Source organism: Anser brachyrhynchus, assembly GCF_964034855.1.
Source record: "Anser brachyrhynchus genome assembly, chromosome: 7".
Taxonomy (NCBI): domain Eukaryota; kingdom Metazoa; phylum Chordata; class Aves; order Anseriformes; family Anatidae; genus Anser; species Anser brachyrhynchus.
This window is the reverse complement of record NC_137701.1, coordinates 21,915,297-21,933,637: the sequence shown is the minus strand read 5'-3', so window position 1 is coordinate 21,933,637 and position 18,341 is coordinate 21,915,297. Positions and strand designations below refer to the sequence as shown.

The 18,341-nt window shown below is 36.1% G+C and overlaps 1 protein-coding gene across 1 annotated transcript in view; it reads right to left on the bottom strand.

Annotated features, from left to right (window-relative positions):
• Nucleotides 1-242: 242 nt before the first annotated feature.
• STK39 (serine/threonine kinase 39) overlaps nucleotides 243-18,341 on the bottom strand; it is a 91,648-nt gene continuing 73,549 nt past the window's right edge. The window contains 2 exon segments of the mRNA XM_080600978.1: nucleotides 243-1,726; nucleotides 7,399-7,463. Coding sequence (XP_080457104.1) covers nucleotides 1,652-1,726; nucleotides 7,399-7,463 — 140 coding nt within the window. The 3' untranslated portion in view covers nucleotides 243-1,651.

The following is an 18,341-nucleotide window of genomic DNA, read 5'->3' as shown; positions in this document are numbered from 1 at the left end:
CCAGAATAATTTCTTGAAGTATGAACACCTCAGCAGTTCAAAGTCTTAAAAATGGCTTCTGCGAAGCACTGTTAGCGGGAAAATGGTGTTTTCTCTCTTTCTTCTCCACAACACAGGGAGCCATGTCCCTTGCACAGGTGCCACTCATCATCAACTAAATAAAGGCAGCAAAGAGTTATAACATCACCCCACCACACAGCAATTGAAATGTACACAGAGCACAGAAATTCAAAACGCAAATCTGTTTGTGCAATACACTTCTATTTTTATTTTTTATTTTTTACCTTTGCAGTCATCTTGGAGTAATCATCATGTAAACAAGAGGATGGAATGGAATTACACTGAGTCATACGCAAATGGCTCTAGAACACCTCAACGATTATGACAAGGCATTATAAATAACTTCTCTTAATAATATATATTTGCCATTTTCAGTACATTAAAGAGCTGCCGTTTATCTAGAATTAGCTAGGAAGTAGTTTAAATTGTAACGTCCAAGGAATATGTCTCCATATTTGATAATCTTTCTAAGGTTCACTAGCTCCATAACATCTATGCCACAGGTTAAGCGTAAGACTACTTGGGTCAGAAGTGTTTTCTTTCTAACAGTTTTACTGGACCATTGCACAAAGCCCTATTATTTTTACTCCACCTTGGTATTTTGCAGAATTTCAAGTAAAGCTTCAGAAATCTGTTCTTCAAGTTTTTATCACCTGTATGATACCAGTTTCTATCATTAAGGATACGTCAAATCAGAGATGGACACAGTAAGCAGTCTACCTCAACAACAACAGTTTAAAGTAGTTCTAGCTCATATATTCCCCAATAAAGCATAGTCAAAAGACACTAACACCTTTGCTACTGTATAATCCCTCTTTGCTCAGATTACTATTATACAGTACCATATATATGGTACTTACAGAAAATGGAGATTATTCTAAATTGAAGCAGCCTCAGGCACATTCTTAAAACATTAATGTCTTCAAGGCACCTCCCACATCCTTGACAATCAGTTTGTGGACTGGTTTTTAGACACAACTAACAAAAGCTTGCTAATGCCTAATTAATTGATTTAAAAAAAAAAAAACACCCTAGAAGTTCAAAGATACCTGAATTATTATTTTTTTTAAATAATGGGAGATTAACTGTAAATAACATGTAACCAAGTCAAATCATTTTCTTATTACTAGGATGTGTAAAGCATAAATATACGAAAAATAAAATTCACAGTCAGTTTTAAAACTAGAATTCAAGTTCAGCTAGTAATTCTCAACTTTTATATTTATGCTAACTTCTAAGTATAACAGAACAGAGGCAGTATTATCAACCACAAGTACAAGAAGAAAATAGTATCACTCAAAAGTTTATGAAAGAAGCTTGATAGAAAATTCCTTTTGTAACCAATGAATACAGCCACCTGAGTGCATTTCCACAGGCTTTTCACTTGGGGGAAATCCAAATCAACTGCTAAGACATTTAGTAGCATTTTGAACATTAGCAGCAGCGGTGTAGCTGTGGGCTTTGCTTGTTCTGACTTTGTGAATTGCTAGAGAATGAAGCAGAACTCAGTGTGTGGTGCATTAATTTTCCTTTGCATCTAAGCTGGCCTCTTCGTAATCTCACAATTTGGCTTGGGGTCATGAGACAGACATCAGCTGACACTTAACTGAGCAAACCCAATCAGTTTCACTTCATCAGGAATCTCAGTGCCGTCACAGCCAGAGGCCTGCAAGTAAAAACAGAAATGTTTAGGACACCAGGTTAAAAAGGAGTGTTTGACAATCAGGCTATAAATTTTCCCTGTATTGCCTAGTCAGCAAACAGCTTACTTGAAGAAAAGCTTTCACATTACTTAGTCTATTTTCTGTCAGCATCAGTCCACTGCATCCTTCATTTTAGCACAATCTTTGAATCAATATTAAAAAACCAACCAAACAACAACAAAAAAAAAAACAAACATGAAAGACTGGGAAATGAACACAGAGAAACAAAATGCTCTCTGCAGCTATCCCAAAAGGTCACTTAAAGACCAAAATTCTTTAACCCAAACTTCCCAAATGTGAGCTGAACTTGTTTTTTCATCTGAGTGTCATTTTCACTTGTGAAGACCAAATAACCTACATATACAGAATCCACCTTTTACTGTTGTGCTGTAGACTCCCAATGTCTGAAAAAAAAGACTCCTGAGTCCAGCTACAAAGTCTGTTTGGAATACCAACCCAATGAATTTTTAAACAAGAAACTGAAGCAGCCTATGAGAAGTATATACAAATAGTTGCAAAAGAATGTCCCCTTTCTGACTATACCATCTAGCACTTCAAATTGTATGGTTCAGAATCTTTAGTAATGTCTGTTACTGAACAAACCGGCACAAATAATCAGTTCATTTTTCACAAATAACATGAAGAATATAAAAACCATCTTGCTTCAGACTGAACAGTTGATTTAGGTCTGCTTAAAAAAATATATTACATAGGCAAGGTATTTTAATATTTTCATTTTTAAGTTAAAAATCAGCTTCTGTAGCACATAATTGACTATTTTTAATAATATTTTTTTCATTTTTTAAAATGCATTCTACACCTACGGAGCAGATAATTCAAAGTAATAATAAAATTGAGTGAAGTGTGTAATGGTAAATTACTTCAAAAAGTGCCTTCAGACTTACTAGTATGTCCCCTCCAAACTGTCAGAACCTTTCCGATCACACATACAATGTACACCAAATGACATTATACATTGAGTTTTCACAACCAAAAATAAACTTTATTGGTACTTGTGAAAACATTACATCAAGCTACTCCTTCAAATTTACTTTTATCACACACACAAGTTCTCCTTTCAGGCAGTTTTTAAAAGGCCTTAGTCCACTGAAGTAGCAAGCTAAAAGTCTGAGATCACGATCACTGGTTATTAGGAAGTCTCATTGTTTTTTTGAGCTGGGAATTTACTAAATAAACGGAGTTTGCATTTTGCATGTAAAATGTCATGATAAAAAGAGTATTATTTACATCATTCTACGCCCTAGCTAACTATCAATTTCCTGAAAGACATGCTAAGCAACTTACCTAGATGCATACAGATTTTTAAATGCCTTCCTGATCAATCAGTACTGCCTAATATTTAATGCATTGGAAACCTACTACCTTATAGTTTGTGTTTAGCATAGTAAAGCTATATGCAAACTGCAGCATACGAGAAGAGCTCTTACTATTTGCAATTCACTGTTAAGGGAGTGAATGCTTTCTTTCATTAATGATATTTTCTCCCTTTTTTCATAAGAAAAATTCTCGGATAAAATGTTAATTATGATGCATAATAGTTTTGTGTTTCCTCAAGAAATAATACTTGTGTATTAAAACAGCCTCCTTCCAAAAGTGTGGACAGCTGGATCCTGCAGGGAAGTCATAATTCTGCGTTAGCCACGACAAGTGAAGGAGGTTTAATATTATGCATGTTTTGTAGAACATCACCATTGTAAGATCAAAGATGCACTTAAATACACAAGGAGACAAAACCTTGAAGACAGGTTTATTCAGACACCTCACTTTAATTATTCCCAAAATAATAAATAAGTTCACTAAAGACAGAAATGCTTAAGACATAACTTCTTGTTTCCCAAATGAAAATACTTGCTGTTTGAATAGAAATAATATACCAGCAAAACACCAGCAAAAGCAATCTGCAAGCACTGAGATACTAACCAGATTCCTTGTCCACAAATAGTAACTAATCCTATACTAAAGAACACTTTTCAACTGAATCCTCCGAATGGATATAGGATTACCTAGATTTAGACTTTGAATCCCCATGAAATATTTACCAAGAAAATGTGTTTTAATCAAACCATATATAAGTGCTCCCAGATTCAGTGAGACCTTGCTAAGAGGTGAAGAAAAACAAATGACAATTCTCCTAGACAACAATTTATTTAGCTACCATACGACACAATTTAAGAGCAGGTAGAAATTGAACTTACATTAAATTAATCAAGAGTAAGAATAAATTAGATACTTCTTGTGGTTAGGTTCTTTTCCCAGGAAGCTGGTTAAAACTATTAGCAAGAGACTTAGGTTAAAAATTAACCTCAGGAACTGTTACCTAGACAGTGGAACTTACCTTTAGGAGGGACAAAGGCATTGATTTAGGACTGTCTATTAATTCTGACTGCGATAAGGCCTACGAATATAACACCATTCACTCACTGGAATCTGAAACACCTTGTGACATTGACTGCACCCCAGCATTTAAGCAATACATCAAGCTAAAACAAAGAAATATCCCAACATAAGTTTTCAAGTTGCTTTGTTTTCAACATATAAAAACAGTAACTGGATACTATGGGATATTAAATTTCAGAATCTCAAGCCTCTAATTTAAGTATGTGAATTAGAAACAACACAGACTTCTATATCACCTCTGGTATATCTATTTATCTAAACAGTCTTGGTGAGATTCCATTGCTTATACAATAAAGCCGAAGTCAGATGTTTAGACAGCAAGAACAGATCGACTGGAAAAAAAAAAAAAGCAGCATCAGCCTTTAAGCTATATTTAGATAGTAACGGGCAAAGAAACAAAACCATTAGAGTTACATGTCCTGTACCCCAATCCCTTCCTAAAAAGAAAGGGGTATTTTCTAGTGATTTTACTGGATTGTAGAGGAAAAATGAGTCCAAATGATTTAGTCAGTTAAAATTACTCAAATCTATATTTAAAAAATGACATGGGAAGAACAATCCTGAATTAATACATTATCACCAACTAGGTCACTTACTCTAAAAATGGCTCTTTACAGCCCATCTGAAGCAGCTGCTTTTATAAACAAAGCTGTGATTCTGGAGACTCAATTATCTAACAGGCATTCAGTCTACTCTTTCACATGTGTCTGAGTCACTCTCAGCAAGGGGCGCTGAAAGCTAATTGTCAAGAGTTTGGTAGTTACATAGCTAATCATTCAATAGTTTTAGGTATGTAAATTTTTCAACTTGATTTTACCAAGAAATAAAAACAAATGCAGCACATCAATTCTGAAATAAGACTTTGGAATGCAAAGTTATTAATATAAATTATATCCATCATGAGCACATCAAAATCAACCAAAATTAGGACTCACGGTCCAGGGCAAAAAGTGCAACTCAGGACAGGCCCAGGCACAATGTCAGTTTAATGTGACATATATAGAAGATAAAAAGAGGATTGGAGGTGCAAACAGTAATGAAATATGGTGGAAGCAAGATTAAATTTCAAGTGTGGATGCTCAGCTGAAAGAAGGTTGATGTGAAGAACTAAGGAGAAGAAAGCAGTGGAAAGGGTGACCTTCATGTAACTGAAATGGTGGCAGGTGTTGGAAGAAGTGGGATTGGAAGAAAGTGTCCATTAGCAGAGGACTACCAGAACTAAGAGTAGAGGTAGAGGGAACTTAACCTAACAGGTAGAGTTTTCTCCAGTTTAGCTCTTTCTGCAGTTCTTCCCAGGGTTTTTCACCTGTTTCTCACTGAAACTTCAAAATTCCTCAGAACTGATGTGAATGAATGTCCTTCCCCCTGCAAAGTTATGGAGCTACTTGACTACATATCCCTAATGTCCTGTTAAAGTAGGTTTTAGGTTCTCTCTCACACATAGTAATTTCAAACATCTCATCTGTCAACTTATCTACTCAATGAAATAGCTGAAAATGAGATAAAATCCAGACTGCATGAATACTGTAGCAATTAGTTTGTTTCTTTCCTTCATGCTTCCTTTAGACTATCTAAAAACCATTTCCATTACACTATCTCTTAGGTTGTCACTATTAAAAACATTTGACAGAAATACTGGGGTCAGGGTTAAGTCCTTTCATTGAGGGCTGCCCACATTTCCACAGTAAGGAAATTACTTCATAAACTGATGAACAAGTGATGTCTGCTTCCTCTTCCTGTTGTGCACACAGCTGCTCAATGGCATTTTTATGTGCATAAGCAAGTCCTTACAGCTAGAGTTATGCCAGAACACACCGGGCAGCTTGTGAAGTACCCCAGCTTTGTAGAAAGGACCTGGGCTACCAATGGACAATGTGTTGAGGGTGAGGCAGCAACATATAATTTTAGTGATGACTGCTGTGTATAGGGCTGTATTAGCAAAGGCGTAGCCAACAGGCAGGAGGTGATTGTTCCCTCTGTTTGGTGCTTTGGAGGTTTCACTTGAAGTACCATGTCCACATTGGGCTCCTCAGTACAGACAGACATGATGTACTGGAGAGAGTCCAGTGGAAAGCTACTAAGATTTGTTGGCAAGAGTGCATGTCATCTACAGAAAAGCAGAAAACCCTTAAGAAGAAAAGATTAAAAGGAGATCTTTCTGCCCTCTTCAACTACTACAAGGGAGGTTATATAGAGAGAGAAGATGAAGCCATGCTCTTCTTGAAGGTGTGCAATAAAAGGATACAGGACAGCGGAAACAAGTTGAAGCATGGTATATTCCACTAAGAAATTGGCGAAAAAACTGCTTACAATGAGAGTGGTTAAATACCAGAACAGGTTGCTCAGATGAATCTCTATCCTTCAATATTTAAACTACACCGGGAAAGGCCATGAGTAACCTCATGCAAGTTCAAAGACGGACCTGCTTTGTGCAGAAAGTTGAGCTAGATCACCTTCAGAAGTCCATAATGAAAATCAAATATTCCACGATTCCTTGCAAGAGTTTCTGGATAACTGGAAAATGCAAGTTATTACTTTGCAGTGTAAATCTAATTGACTGTCTTACAAAAAAAAATCAGTGGTGTAACTGGTCTAGAGATTAAAATCAGCCTTGTGAGCACTTTTGATATCATCTTTTCTACAGACTTCTGTTTTGCAACTGATGGGCATGACTGTCTGTCACAGCTCACAAATTTTGAGAACTTCTCACAAGAAGTTGACACACTCCCTGTTCTGTTTCTCTAAGTAATAACTAAAATCAAATGCAACTGTTCTCTAAGGATTCTCCCTACACCTTTACCTCCCTTCTCCACCCTATCAAAGACAGAAGTTTCATTAAATTCACATGTACTTAATAATCTTTGACAACTTTATTGGATGACAGCATCCAACTGGCTAAAAATATATTAGGACAGATAGAAGAGAATGAGAAACAGCACAAAAATATAAATGCTTTCACCCTCAGAAGTCAGAAGAGATACTGTCACAGATAGAAAGCTTTGTTCACGCATTACAAGCTCAAACCTTTAAGAGTAGTTTCTTGTGATGTTTTTCAGCTGATGTAGAGAAGGCCAGAAAATGTTTTTCAGTTTTTGCTAAATGGTTGGCATAGCATTTTCAACTATTTGAAAAAGAATTAACAGGCTGTTCTTTAATAAGAGAATATTTCTGTTTCTGAAGCTGTATTTGCTGTACTACCCATTACTTAGGAACTTACCAACTTAAAAGTCAATGTTTTCAAGGCCTTTGGATCATCTACTATCTTCTGTAAGTTAGCAGCAACTGTAAAATAAAGTATGAAAAAATTATTTACAGAAAATTGCATTCAACATGGCACCAAACCTCATACTCATGCTGGGTTATCATCTTAATTCTATACACGTACATGCCTGTAAGTTACCACTTGAATCATTTAATTGCACTCTAGTTTTAGCTTGGATGTCAGAGGGCAACTCGGCTGCCATAAACCTGTGTCCTCTCTTTTGTGGTAGCTTGTATTTTGTGCCTACGTGAACTGAGTAAAGGAAAAAAGCCTGAAAACCAAATGATAGAAAACCCTCAAACAATTAATTTTCAGCCTAGTCTATTCCCTAAACTTGCTCAACAATCACACAAATGCAAGTGCAAGGTAAGTTGCAAACAAGTAGCAAAGGCTAAGCAGAACCACAGCTGTCAAGGTTTATACTGTAGTTCTGCTAATAACTTGGGCCTCCCAGCACAAGTTTCTAGGATAAGACTGAGCTCATTTTCCTCCGTATGTTCTGTTCCTCATGGCTATATGTTTGTACTTCTGTCCCTTATTTGGGCTGGCAACAGTACCCACACAGACCCTTAGTGATCGCTTACAGCTCACTGAACCAGTTGGGGTGGGGGGGTGGGGGGGACAGCAAAAATAAGAGTGATACTCAAGAAACTAACTGCTGATCTTAAAACTACTCTCTACATGTGACCAACATTTGTGATGCAACAGCAGTGAACACTAAATAAATCTACAGATAAAAAAACAGAGGAGGGAAGAAAATAAACCTTTTTTCTATGACAGCACACAAGTCAAATTTTTAATTGTGGTATTAGTTTTGGTGGTTTTATTTTTTTAAACACAATATTGTTATCATTAATATTGAACAAAAAATGTGGCTGCTTTCAGCTTTGTTGGTTTACTAAACTTGCTCACCAGCTTTACACAGTGCTAGATCCTGTGCTCTGAATAACTAAAAGCCTCTGTTCAAAACTGACTGATGAGCACAAGATGTCATCAACGGCATATCAACATGAGAAAAGGAATCCACACTTTGCAGAGCTATTGAGACATGAAATAAACAGGTATTAAGTAGTAGAGATTTCTTAGTATACTGTAAGGTAAGTATCATACAGCAGAGAAGCAAGAAGCTGGATGTTCTCTGTAATAATACTTGCCACGGACTTCCTAATGTGGAATATAAGATATCGAGAAAACAATTTGCAAGTTGAATGTCCTGCTGCTATGTGTATATTTGAAGCATGCATCAAATTCAGGTTCCTACTTCTTCCACTGGTTCTAATAACACAGTGATAAAATTTTCACTCCACTGCGCCTGGTAGTATACGATTCACTCTGTATAGCAAAACAAAATTTGGCCCCACAGAGGGAAGTACAGTATTTGGCTAGGGAATTTAAGGAAGTAAACAATTATGCCAACTTAATGTCTATCACCATTAAATGCAAAGAAAAATTTTGGGGGTCTCATTTTCTCTATACCATTGAAATGGCAGAATATTGTTTGCAGACTTGTAACAAATTAAACCGTGGATGAAAAGGTGTTTGAAAATAAAAACAAACCTTAAAAAACAAGCACAAGGTACATTCTGTATGGAACACTTCTTGGAATGAAAAAATAATAATCTTCACAGTTAAATGAACTCAGCTACAGCCACTAAAATAGGAAAGTCTTTCCACTTTTAAAGCTTTGTTGTTCATAATCTTTATTCTAGTCATTACAAACAGTTTTTATTTTAATCACACAATTCACTTCCACAATCAGTAACTCATTTTTATTGCAATACGTCCTACCTATCAAAATACATGCAAATACAGATAATGCTTTTCATTGTAATCAATACTTAATCTCATATGAAGCCAAAAAAATTGTGTTCAGGCTCATAGCTCCTGAAGCCATGACAGAATATCTTCAAGTTCGTATGTCTTAAATATCTATAAAATAAGATCATGCACTCAAGAGAGTTCTGGTTTATCCAAAGCCCCGTAAACATTTCTTTAAAGCAAAATAAAAGAAATTCTCCAACTAGAGTTAGTTGGCTTCACCAAAAGAGAGATTCAGATCTATAAAATGAGATAAAGAATTGGATCTCAAGTCCAAAAAATTCTAACTTCACCTATTATAAAATGTTACAGTAAGATGAGCTTTAAACGGACAGTTGCCTTCAAGAGGGGCAGCCTTTCATTTAATGCAGTCCAGCTGTAGGATGACTACAGCAAGTCAGCAGGCTGCTTGGCTATTTCACCTGAATCAAAGAACTGCCACCTGCCTTTGGGCAAAGTTACTGTTCCTGCACTTGCAAACATCTGCTAGTTTATCAGCAAGTATTTTAATAAATATCACATACAATTATCAAGCAGGATTGAGGTCTTCACAAGCAGTATCAAACCTTAAAAAGCCTAACCCCCTCCTCCCCCCCCCCACTGATTCTTTACCAGCGAAGAAATTCAAATTTTTAAAGCAAAAGTAGCAAGAGAGATATTAGCAATATATGTAAATAGTTGATTCTATTTACTTATCTTTATTAAAATGTTACAGAAAGGAGTGATTTTAGTTTGGTAACTTTCTTTAAAAAATTGCTTTTCAAAAAACCCAGTTCATTAAATGCTACAGTTATTTGTTCACCTGTCTTTACTTTTAATATGAACACAAGCCAAAACCTTTTACATATAAAATGCTGGAGAGACATCTGAAGTAAGCGTATGAAATATGCTTTATTTTTTCTTCTCTGATGGGTCATAACTAGAGCAGGATGTGTTTAATCAAACAGAAGATTAGGAGGATTTAAGGGAGCGATGCCAGATGTTTTCAGGCTACGCTTGAAAATGAGAAAGCAGACCTGAAAAGATTCCATAATATTAGAATAAGGATTTATGTAAAAAATAGGCACACCTGCAGTTTTCTACAGATATCTTTTCAATTTCAGTTACATACATTCAGCATTGTTCAAGTAAAACTAGTGTTTCACCGGTGACTTCTGATACTCTGGGTTTTGCATTTTCTGGCCTTTACTGAAAGGCAGGAAAATTGAGTTTGCCAGAATAATGTCATTAATAGTTTGATAAAGCCACAATGAATGCAAATCCCCCCAAAGGCTGGCTCTTTCTGCAATATCTGAAAATGTAAGTAATTAACTAAGAATGAAACGTGTGTGTAATTACCTACCAAAACCACATAGTACTGTTGGGTAGCTGGCTCCTTTTTCTAACTCCTTGCTTTAGTTTTGCTAGGTCTGTCTCTATTTAGAAGGCAAGGCCAACAATTAGAGCCAATTGTCTGAATTTAGTTTCCTGAAACACAGACTTTGTGTCTGAAATATGCTTTGTTTGTTTTTTAAGAGATCATGAGATAATTATGATCCGTTTTATATTAGTATAAATGAAAGGTTCTAGGTATTTCAGTAAGTATACAGGTGCAGAGAGACATGTCCAGTGCTGAATAGCTTGAAGATATTGACTCAACTGATAACTTGAATCTTTCGGGTCCTGATGTAAATAGCTAGAAAAAACATCAGTGCAACAAGAACTTGCAGGTGTTCATGGCATCTCCAGCTTAATTATTTTCCTTCAGAAACAGAGCCTGCAGAAGCCATCCAAGCAGCTGAAAATCCTTCCTGACAGCCAGCTTGCACTGCCTTCCAATTACTTCTCCAAAAAGACGGGGATTCCAGCTTAACTGCAAATAAGACATTCCTCAAGGTTACAAAAATCAAAGTTAAACACCACACTCTAGAGTGGAAGACTCAGCCTACTTTAAATGCAATAAATTAAGCTGTAACATTTAAAACAACTTACTACTCTTAAGGATATACTTTAAAAGTTTAGGACTGTTACTACACCTACACAATTTTGATGATTAAGTATGCAAAGTCTCCTGAAATACACCTAGAAATTTGTGTCAGACACGCTCACAACAGTAAACACTGTTCCCACAAATAAGCAGTTGCTGCTACAGTTCAGCCCTATTCAGAGTTTCTGAACACATCAAGCAGGAAAGAAAAAAAAATCACTGAAATAGTACTGCTGTTAGGCTTTACTCACTAGTATCTTTCCCAGCTACTGAATTTAAGCTCTTTTCATTGAGGAAAACAATTTACTAGGCTGAGATTCAAGAACCCTCCCAGTAAGGTTCACACGCAAAGATTTCATTTTCCTTAGATATGAAAAAATGAGCCTAAAGTTTCTAAACGCAGATGAACCCAACCACATCTGTGAACACTACCAGAAGCTTAAGGAAAAAAGGAGGAAAATAACCATCCCTCTCTTACTACCTCCCCTTCCCCATGCTACCCCAAATTTTTCCTTCACAAGTTAGTGAACCAAGTAAATTTGAGTTTTTAGAGAGAACAGTGGCTCCGAGGAGGGAGGAATTACTCTCTCTACTGATTATTAAGCTATTTGGAAAACTGGGGACATTGTAAAACACATGTCCCTGGATCCTACTCTACAGCTCATCTCCAAGATAAGTATACTACAGTTCCAATTGACAAAGCCATTTTTCTTTGAAGTACTCTGAAGTCATGCCTTGGATATTGTACCTCTGAAATTTGTAGTAGATTAGTATGTCTGCAAGCAGCACTAATTGACAATTTGAAAACCTTGTTGGGAATTCACCATTTCCACAGGGCCTGGATATACGAGACCCTACTTTTTATTTTGCAAAGCGTTTCTCAGGGTGTTTTGGCCATGCTACTATAAAAGGCAGAAGAAATATGGACAAGATAACTGCAGGAAAAGAATTAAACAGTGATGGAAAAACCTTTGCCAGCAACCCCCCAGGTAAATAGAGTATACTTCAAATCGTGCCTTGGAGCAAAAATCCTCTTCAAACCTTAGCAGCAGTTAGCACAATAGGCTTTTGTTGTTTACAGCAATAAATGAGGGGCCATTCAGCTTGCTTCAGAAGGCTTCTGAAGGACATATAATCAACCCATGTACCACAAATCATTCCAGGTTCTTTTGCAGGTTTTGCTCAGAGACAAATGGTTGTGTCACTCTGTCAAAGTGAGTGTCTGCACTTGTGGAACATGCAATAGGATAAAAAAGGTCAACACTAGCATATAAATATACACAACACAGACAGCTAATTGCAGATATAATAAATAAAAAGCTCACATAGCTAGCATCCTCTAGCATGCACATTTATTTAGCATATACTACAAATCACTGTCTGCTATACAACATTTTTAGCCAACTACATCAGTTATAATTTTTAAATAAGCAAATCAATATGACCTAATGCAACAGAACAAAAAGGCTATCTCCAAGATCACACACACACCAAAAAAAAACACATAACAGACTAAGCATACTTGGGGCAGTCTCAAATAGCTGTTTTGCTTCTCTAAATGTGACAGGACTCTGCATGGTTATTGAAAATTTTTAACACAGCATGAAATCTAACCCTAATGGCTTCTGAATAGGGAAAACTTCTGAAAAAGTTAAAATTAATGAGACAGTAAATAAAGCTATATGAAATACAGTAGAACTATTTCCTGTACGATGGCAACCTAGCCAACTGAGCCAGAGCCATCTGGCATAAACACAGACACAGGCAGCATCTAAAATTCGAGGCGGTATTTCTATGGCACTGAAAAGAATAATGATTCAAATGCTTTTCCATTTTGAAAAAAAAAAAAGGATGGTGAACTTCTGAAGCTATGCTTAGGTTCAGCGATTTGGAAAGCTGCTGCACATTGTAATCCTGAAGTTCAGATATGAAGAAAGGAAAGACATTATTCAGGCACAAAATTACTGTCACAAAAAAAAAAAAAAAAAAGCTCTGAGAAAATAAAAAGTGGTTTTAAATAAATGAAAAATGAAATCATTTTTACATAGTCCAAAGCTCAGTGTGTTAGAAATAGCAACCTTCAGCTGCTCCCTACTTCATCTGAGCGTATTGCTATCAGAAAGGCCAAACTCAAAGCACCACAGATTTATTGGCTTTCCTCCAATTGTTTCAAACATTACCTCTCTCCCAACTGCAGGGGGTTATTTTGCCATTTTCATCTGATACATGGAGTTCTACATAATAAATGCCTTGGGAGTCCGTTGATTTGAGGATTAATGCTGTATCCTCCTGTATGGGTCTCAAGAAGCAGGAAGCCTGAGTGACAGGGAATACTTTTTACTAGAATTATGATCCCTGGTAATTCAACTGCTGGTAGGGCTTCTCTCCAAAGGGCTGAATTGATGATGCATACTCATGAGGCAATTTCACTTATTACAAGACATTCATTACAATATATACACTCATTTGTATTTTGTACTGCAGAGTGATTTTCATGCATTTGCAAGATCAGAACAAAATCAAAACTAAGTTTTGAAACCTAGCCAGCATTTCATTATTTTATATTATGCAAACAGCCATAGCAATCAACCTTTGGTCACAATTCTTCCAGATCTCTCTATTATTATTATTTAGTATTATTTAATAGCTCACAAACTGTCTGCATGAAAGATTAAAAGCCTTTTCAAATAAGTCAAAAAGGTCTTCTAAGTGAGCATGATTCCATTAGTTCCTCCATTCAGGATGCTAGTCAAAATCCCTTTGTTTATGTTGCTTGAGAACAGTAGCAAGGGAAATATTAAAGCATTTTGAGATCTGTGACAGCTAACTAACACATGTTTTTTGCTAGAGGACTGCAAGGAGCTAGACATGATTCTTATAAGAAAGAAATGAAAGAAAATAAAGATCAGCAGCAAGCCTAGCTTCTATTCTGAGGAAGCTATTGGACGTTGATAAAGGAGAAACATTAAAAACATTTAGAAATATATTATTTATGAAGGGACTGTCATTAGGAATTTATCAAAGGAAGATTAAGACTCACAAATTTGTCTGAATTCTCATTGCTGAATTGGGATGCAAAGACAGTGGAAATGATTTATTCTATTTCAAATTTGATGCTTTAATATTCAAGAGTTTGATTTGCAGCTTCACAGTCAGAAAACACAGTTGCAAGAGAGCAGTACTCATCTACAGAACAGAAGGCCAAACAAGTTTCCTCTTGAATAGTGAGAAACTGAAAAAATCTCCTTCAGCATCCTTATCAACAGGACTACGATTTCATGGTGCTAAGCAATTCCCACAGCTAAAAGTGATTATTAAAACCACTTGAGTCCCGTGGTTCACATGGTTTCCGAGCCCCAGTAGAGTAGACCATGGTAGAAACCAGGAATGGATGCCTTCTCACATATATGAAGTACCAGGCATGAAGAACTGTACTTGATAAAACCATCCTTACCTCCCTAAGAATGGCCCATTTAAAAGATGTTTTTAAAGGACATTTAACTAGTAGTTTGCCACCAAGGTATCTTGTTCCAGGGAGCGGGGGAATAATTGAGACCAAAGCTTCAGCTCGTGAACAGCTACGCTATGTTACTCGATAGCAGAAGAGGCAAAGGCATGGAAGAGACATCAGGGATGCCTATTCTTGATTGACCTTTAAAATCAAATCATGCCCTTAAATATTTATCCTTGCTCAAATCAAAAAAATAAAGAGCTTATGGAGTAAGTGTAGATCTCAAAGATCTGCACATTAACATCCATTAATACAGGGAATTGATACCCAGGGTCACAGACAAAAATTGAAAAACTGAAGACTGAAAAATACACAAGATTTTTCTGTAAGTAGCTGACAAGAATTCCCACCCAATAGAAGCAACATATTTTATGAAGGAGGAGCACTGCAACAAAATGGATAATGAAATATTTAAATGCTACAAATATACCTATTTCAATTCCAATAGCAAGTTAATCGGAACTTTGGGTGTTTGATGATGATATTTAGTATAAATATCTGATCCCAAGATGATGTATTATATTTACACTTTTAGCCCCTGTGCCAAAAAAAAAAAAATGAAAATGTGATACCATTTTACTGGTTAAATTAAAATACAACTGTAACTGGCAAAATGCACCTTTTCCAAGAAACTTAAAAAAAAAAAAAAACCACAGAATGCTGAATTTTCAGGATTGATATTTTCCTCCCAAGAAGTGTGCAAAGAACACTTAGAAAAACCACTGCATATTTAAAACAGTGTTATAAAAAGGTAGATAGAACATATTTGGATACCTAAATGCTTATGTATTCTAGACCTTGATTCTGCGTGTGCTGAATGGGGGTAGATGATACCTAGGAAGAATTCAAAGGGTTGAGGCAGGAGTATATACAGATTTCACAATTCCCTCGTCATTTTGAGAAAAGCGTTCTGATGATCCTAAGCATTTTAAACCACACTGTAGTCTCAAATGAACATTTAAAATAAAAATGTAGTCCTGCTGCCCAACATTGCTAGTAGGGATATTTAACAAGCCTAAGATATTACATTAAATCATGCTCATAAATTTTCTCTACAAAAGAATGAGTCAGAGTACAAGGTTAAAAAAAAATCATTTGCCGATGACTGAACACAGAAAGCAAGTGCTAGCTTTCAGACAAAGGTTTTGACAACAGTTTGAAAGACATCAAGATATCAAAGACAGCTCAACAGGCATCTTTATCATGCTGGATCGGAGTTGAAATGTAGGTCTATGCAGAAAAAAGCAGGTCACATTCTGCTATGCATATTATCACTTGGTAATTCCTTTCCTCATCAGATGTTCGCTACTCCTCCTGTCCTCAGTTCTGCTATGAATTATAGATATTGTTCTGACAAAACTATTAAGAAGATGAAAGAGCAGCCAGGTTACTTCAACACCTACATCTGAAACTTGAAAGAAGGAAAAATGTATTTAGAAAAGAAGCCCTGATTGCAGGAGTTAGGTTCTGAAACAGACTACCTGTAGCTTGAAGTATATCAATAAATCCCTATTTTGACATACTTGTAGAGAAGTGAATGCCAAGGAAACAACAGTAACTGAATTACTATTGAAAAGAGGAACATTACTGTCTTGACAATTTCTGATTCAAATTTTTTTTTTGTGAACCAGAAATGAAAGACCGCAAAACAACTCAGACCTATGAGGGCAGGGAACACTTTGGGCTTAAGTTTATCACCTACTTCATCAGGCAAAACCCAAAGTAATCCTAGAGATAAAGAGCTAGGTTTGTCCCCCACCTACACAGGTGAGTAGGAACTGCTTGACTGAATGCAAAAAAAAGGAACCTTTTTTGAAGGCAACTGCCAACTCCACCTCCCCCCCCCCAAAGTAATTAAAAATTATGATTCGCTTGTCCATGACTATAAGACAAATAGGCACGTTAAATATAATACATCGGTACGTGTATAGATCAAATCGTTTACTTTGAGGATCTTTTGTCATGTATTCACATTGTGTCATGTCGTAGTTCTGCCGCAGCAGCCATTACAGCAGCGGTTACTATTCACCCAACACGACATTCTGTTTTCCATCTTGAACCTCTAAGTTTCCATCACACAGAAAATTCAGTAAGGTGGGAATGTGCATGAAACCAGCGTTTTTCACACAATATACTTTCTCAAGTGCATCCCTTACATATGACATATAGAGCTAAAATAACTTTGAAAGAGCAACTAGATGCAAAGCTTGATTACCTGAGGGTGTATCGCAAACCTCCAGAACTCCCGACAGTCTAGTCATTATGAGTCACCCTTCAATGCATTAGCTCTAAATGAGCCAGATGTGTTGAAATATTTAAGCCCCTAGTTAAGCCTTTGGGACTTTTAGAGAGATTCTCCTATCTGTAATGCATGTATATATATCTCTTGCTATAGAGATACAGAGTTATGTGCACACATTGAAGGTACAAGAGTTTACAAAATACCTTAAAATATAGTAAATTTTTTGTTTAAACATATATATACTTGTATATATGTATAAATTTCCTTTCTGGGTAATACATTAAAAGGTAAACTATTTATTCTGATGCTTGGAATTGTTGAGATCTATAAAGGCATTTTCTCATTATAAAGCTTATGGGTACCTCAAGCTTTGGAATATACAGAATGTGATACACAAAAAATCAGTTATTTCACTCATTTTGAACAACTGACAGTGGAAAAAAAGTTTCTAGCAAACTCTCTTCGAGCAAAGATTACAAAAATCAAATGTTTTGCATCTCAAAACATTACCGATATTAAAAGGCAAACCTTTGCTGCCTTCAAATGGTAGTGCTACCCAGGTCATGCACCCTTAGCAACACCACTGCTCTTTGTGAGGACAGAAATTTATGCAATACATTTTCTACTTATGTATCATGATCATATTCTCTGATTACAATAAAGTATGCTGAAATTAGTTGAAAAATGGCGTCATTTCATCCAGTTTTAAAGATGATTAATCTAACAAGACAGCAAACAAAACAAGATATAAGCAAAAGCACGACAAAAACAAGGAAAACAAATATATACTGAGGAACTCTGTGACAGTGTCTATGAATTTGATTATCAGTGTCACTGTGAGTTAAGATGCTATTACAGACAGTATACTAACAAAACGGGTTTCTGCTTTTTCAACTTCTCATTGAAGTAAGAAACTAACTTCAGCATCAGCGGAGGGGATGCTGTAAAACAATCAGATGATTCAGTTTCAAATGCTTTAACGCTCTTGATTAACTGGGAGCCACGCATATTATTTACTGCTTAACATCCCTTGAAATCACGTCATTCTGGATTTGGCCTGATACGTGTTCTTTGTTTCATGGCCAACTTAGCCACACAAAGCCACGACTTCTTTTATTCTAGATGCCAATGTCAGCCCTATCCACCTACCACAGTAACTGCACCAAATTCACACACGCACACAAAAATCAAACTAATTTGGCATCTATTCTATTCTCAATTCTAAGAAAATAGACAAGATGTTAAAAAAAAATGTGACTTTCAAAATATCTCATTTCAAAATATGATTTTTGTTTTTTCAGCTGGTTCTTCTAAACGTATTAGACCTTACTAAGCAGAAAGCTTTTGCTTTGCCTTACTAA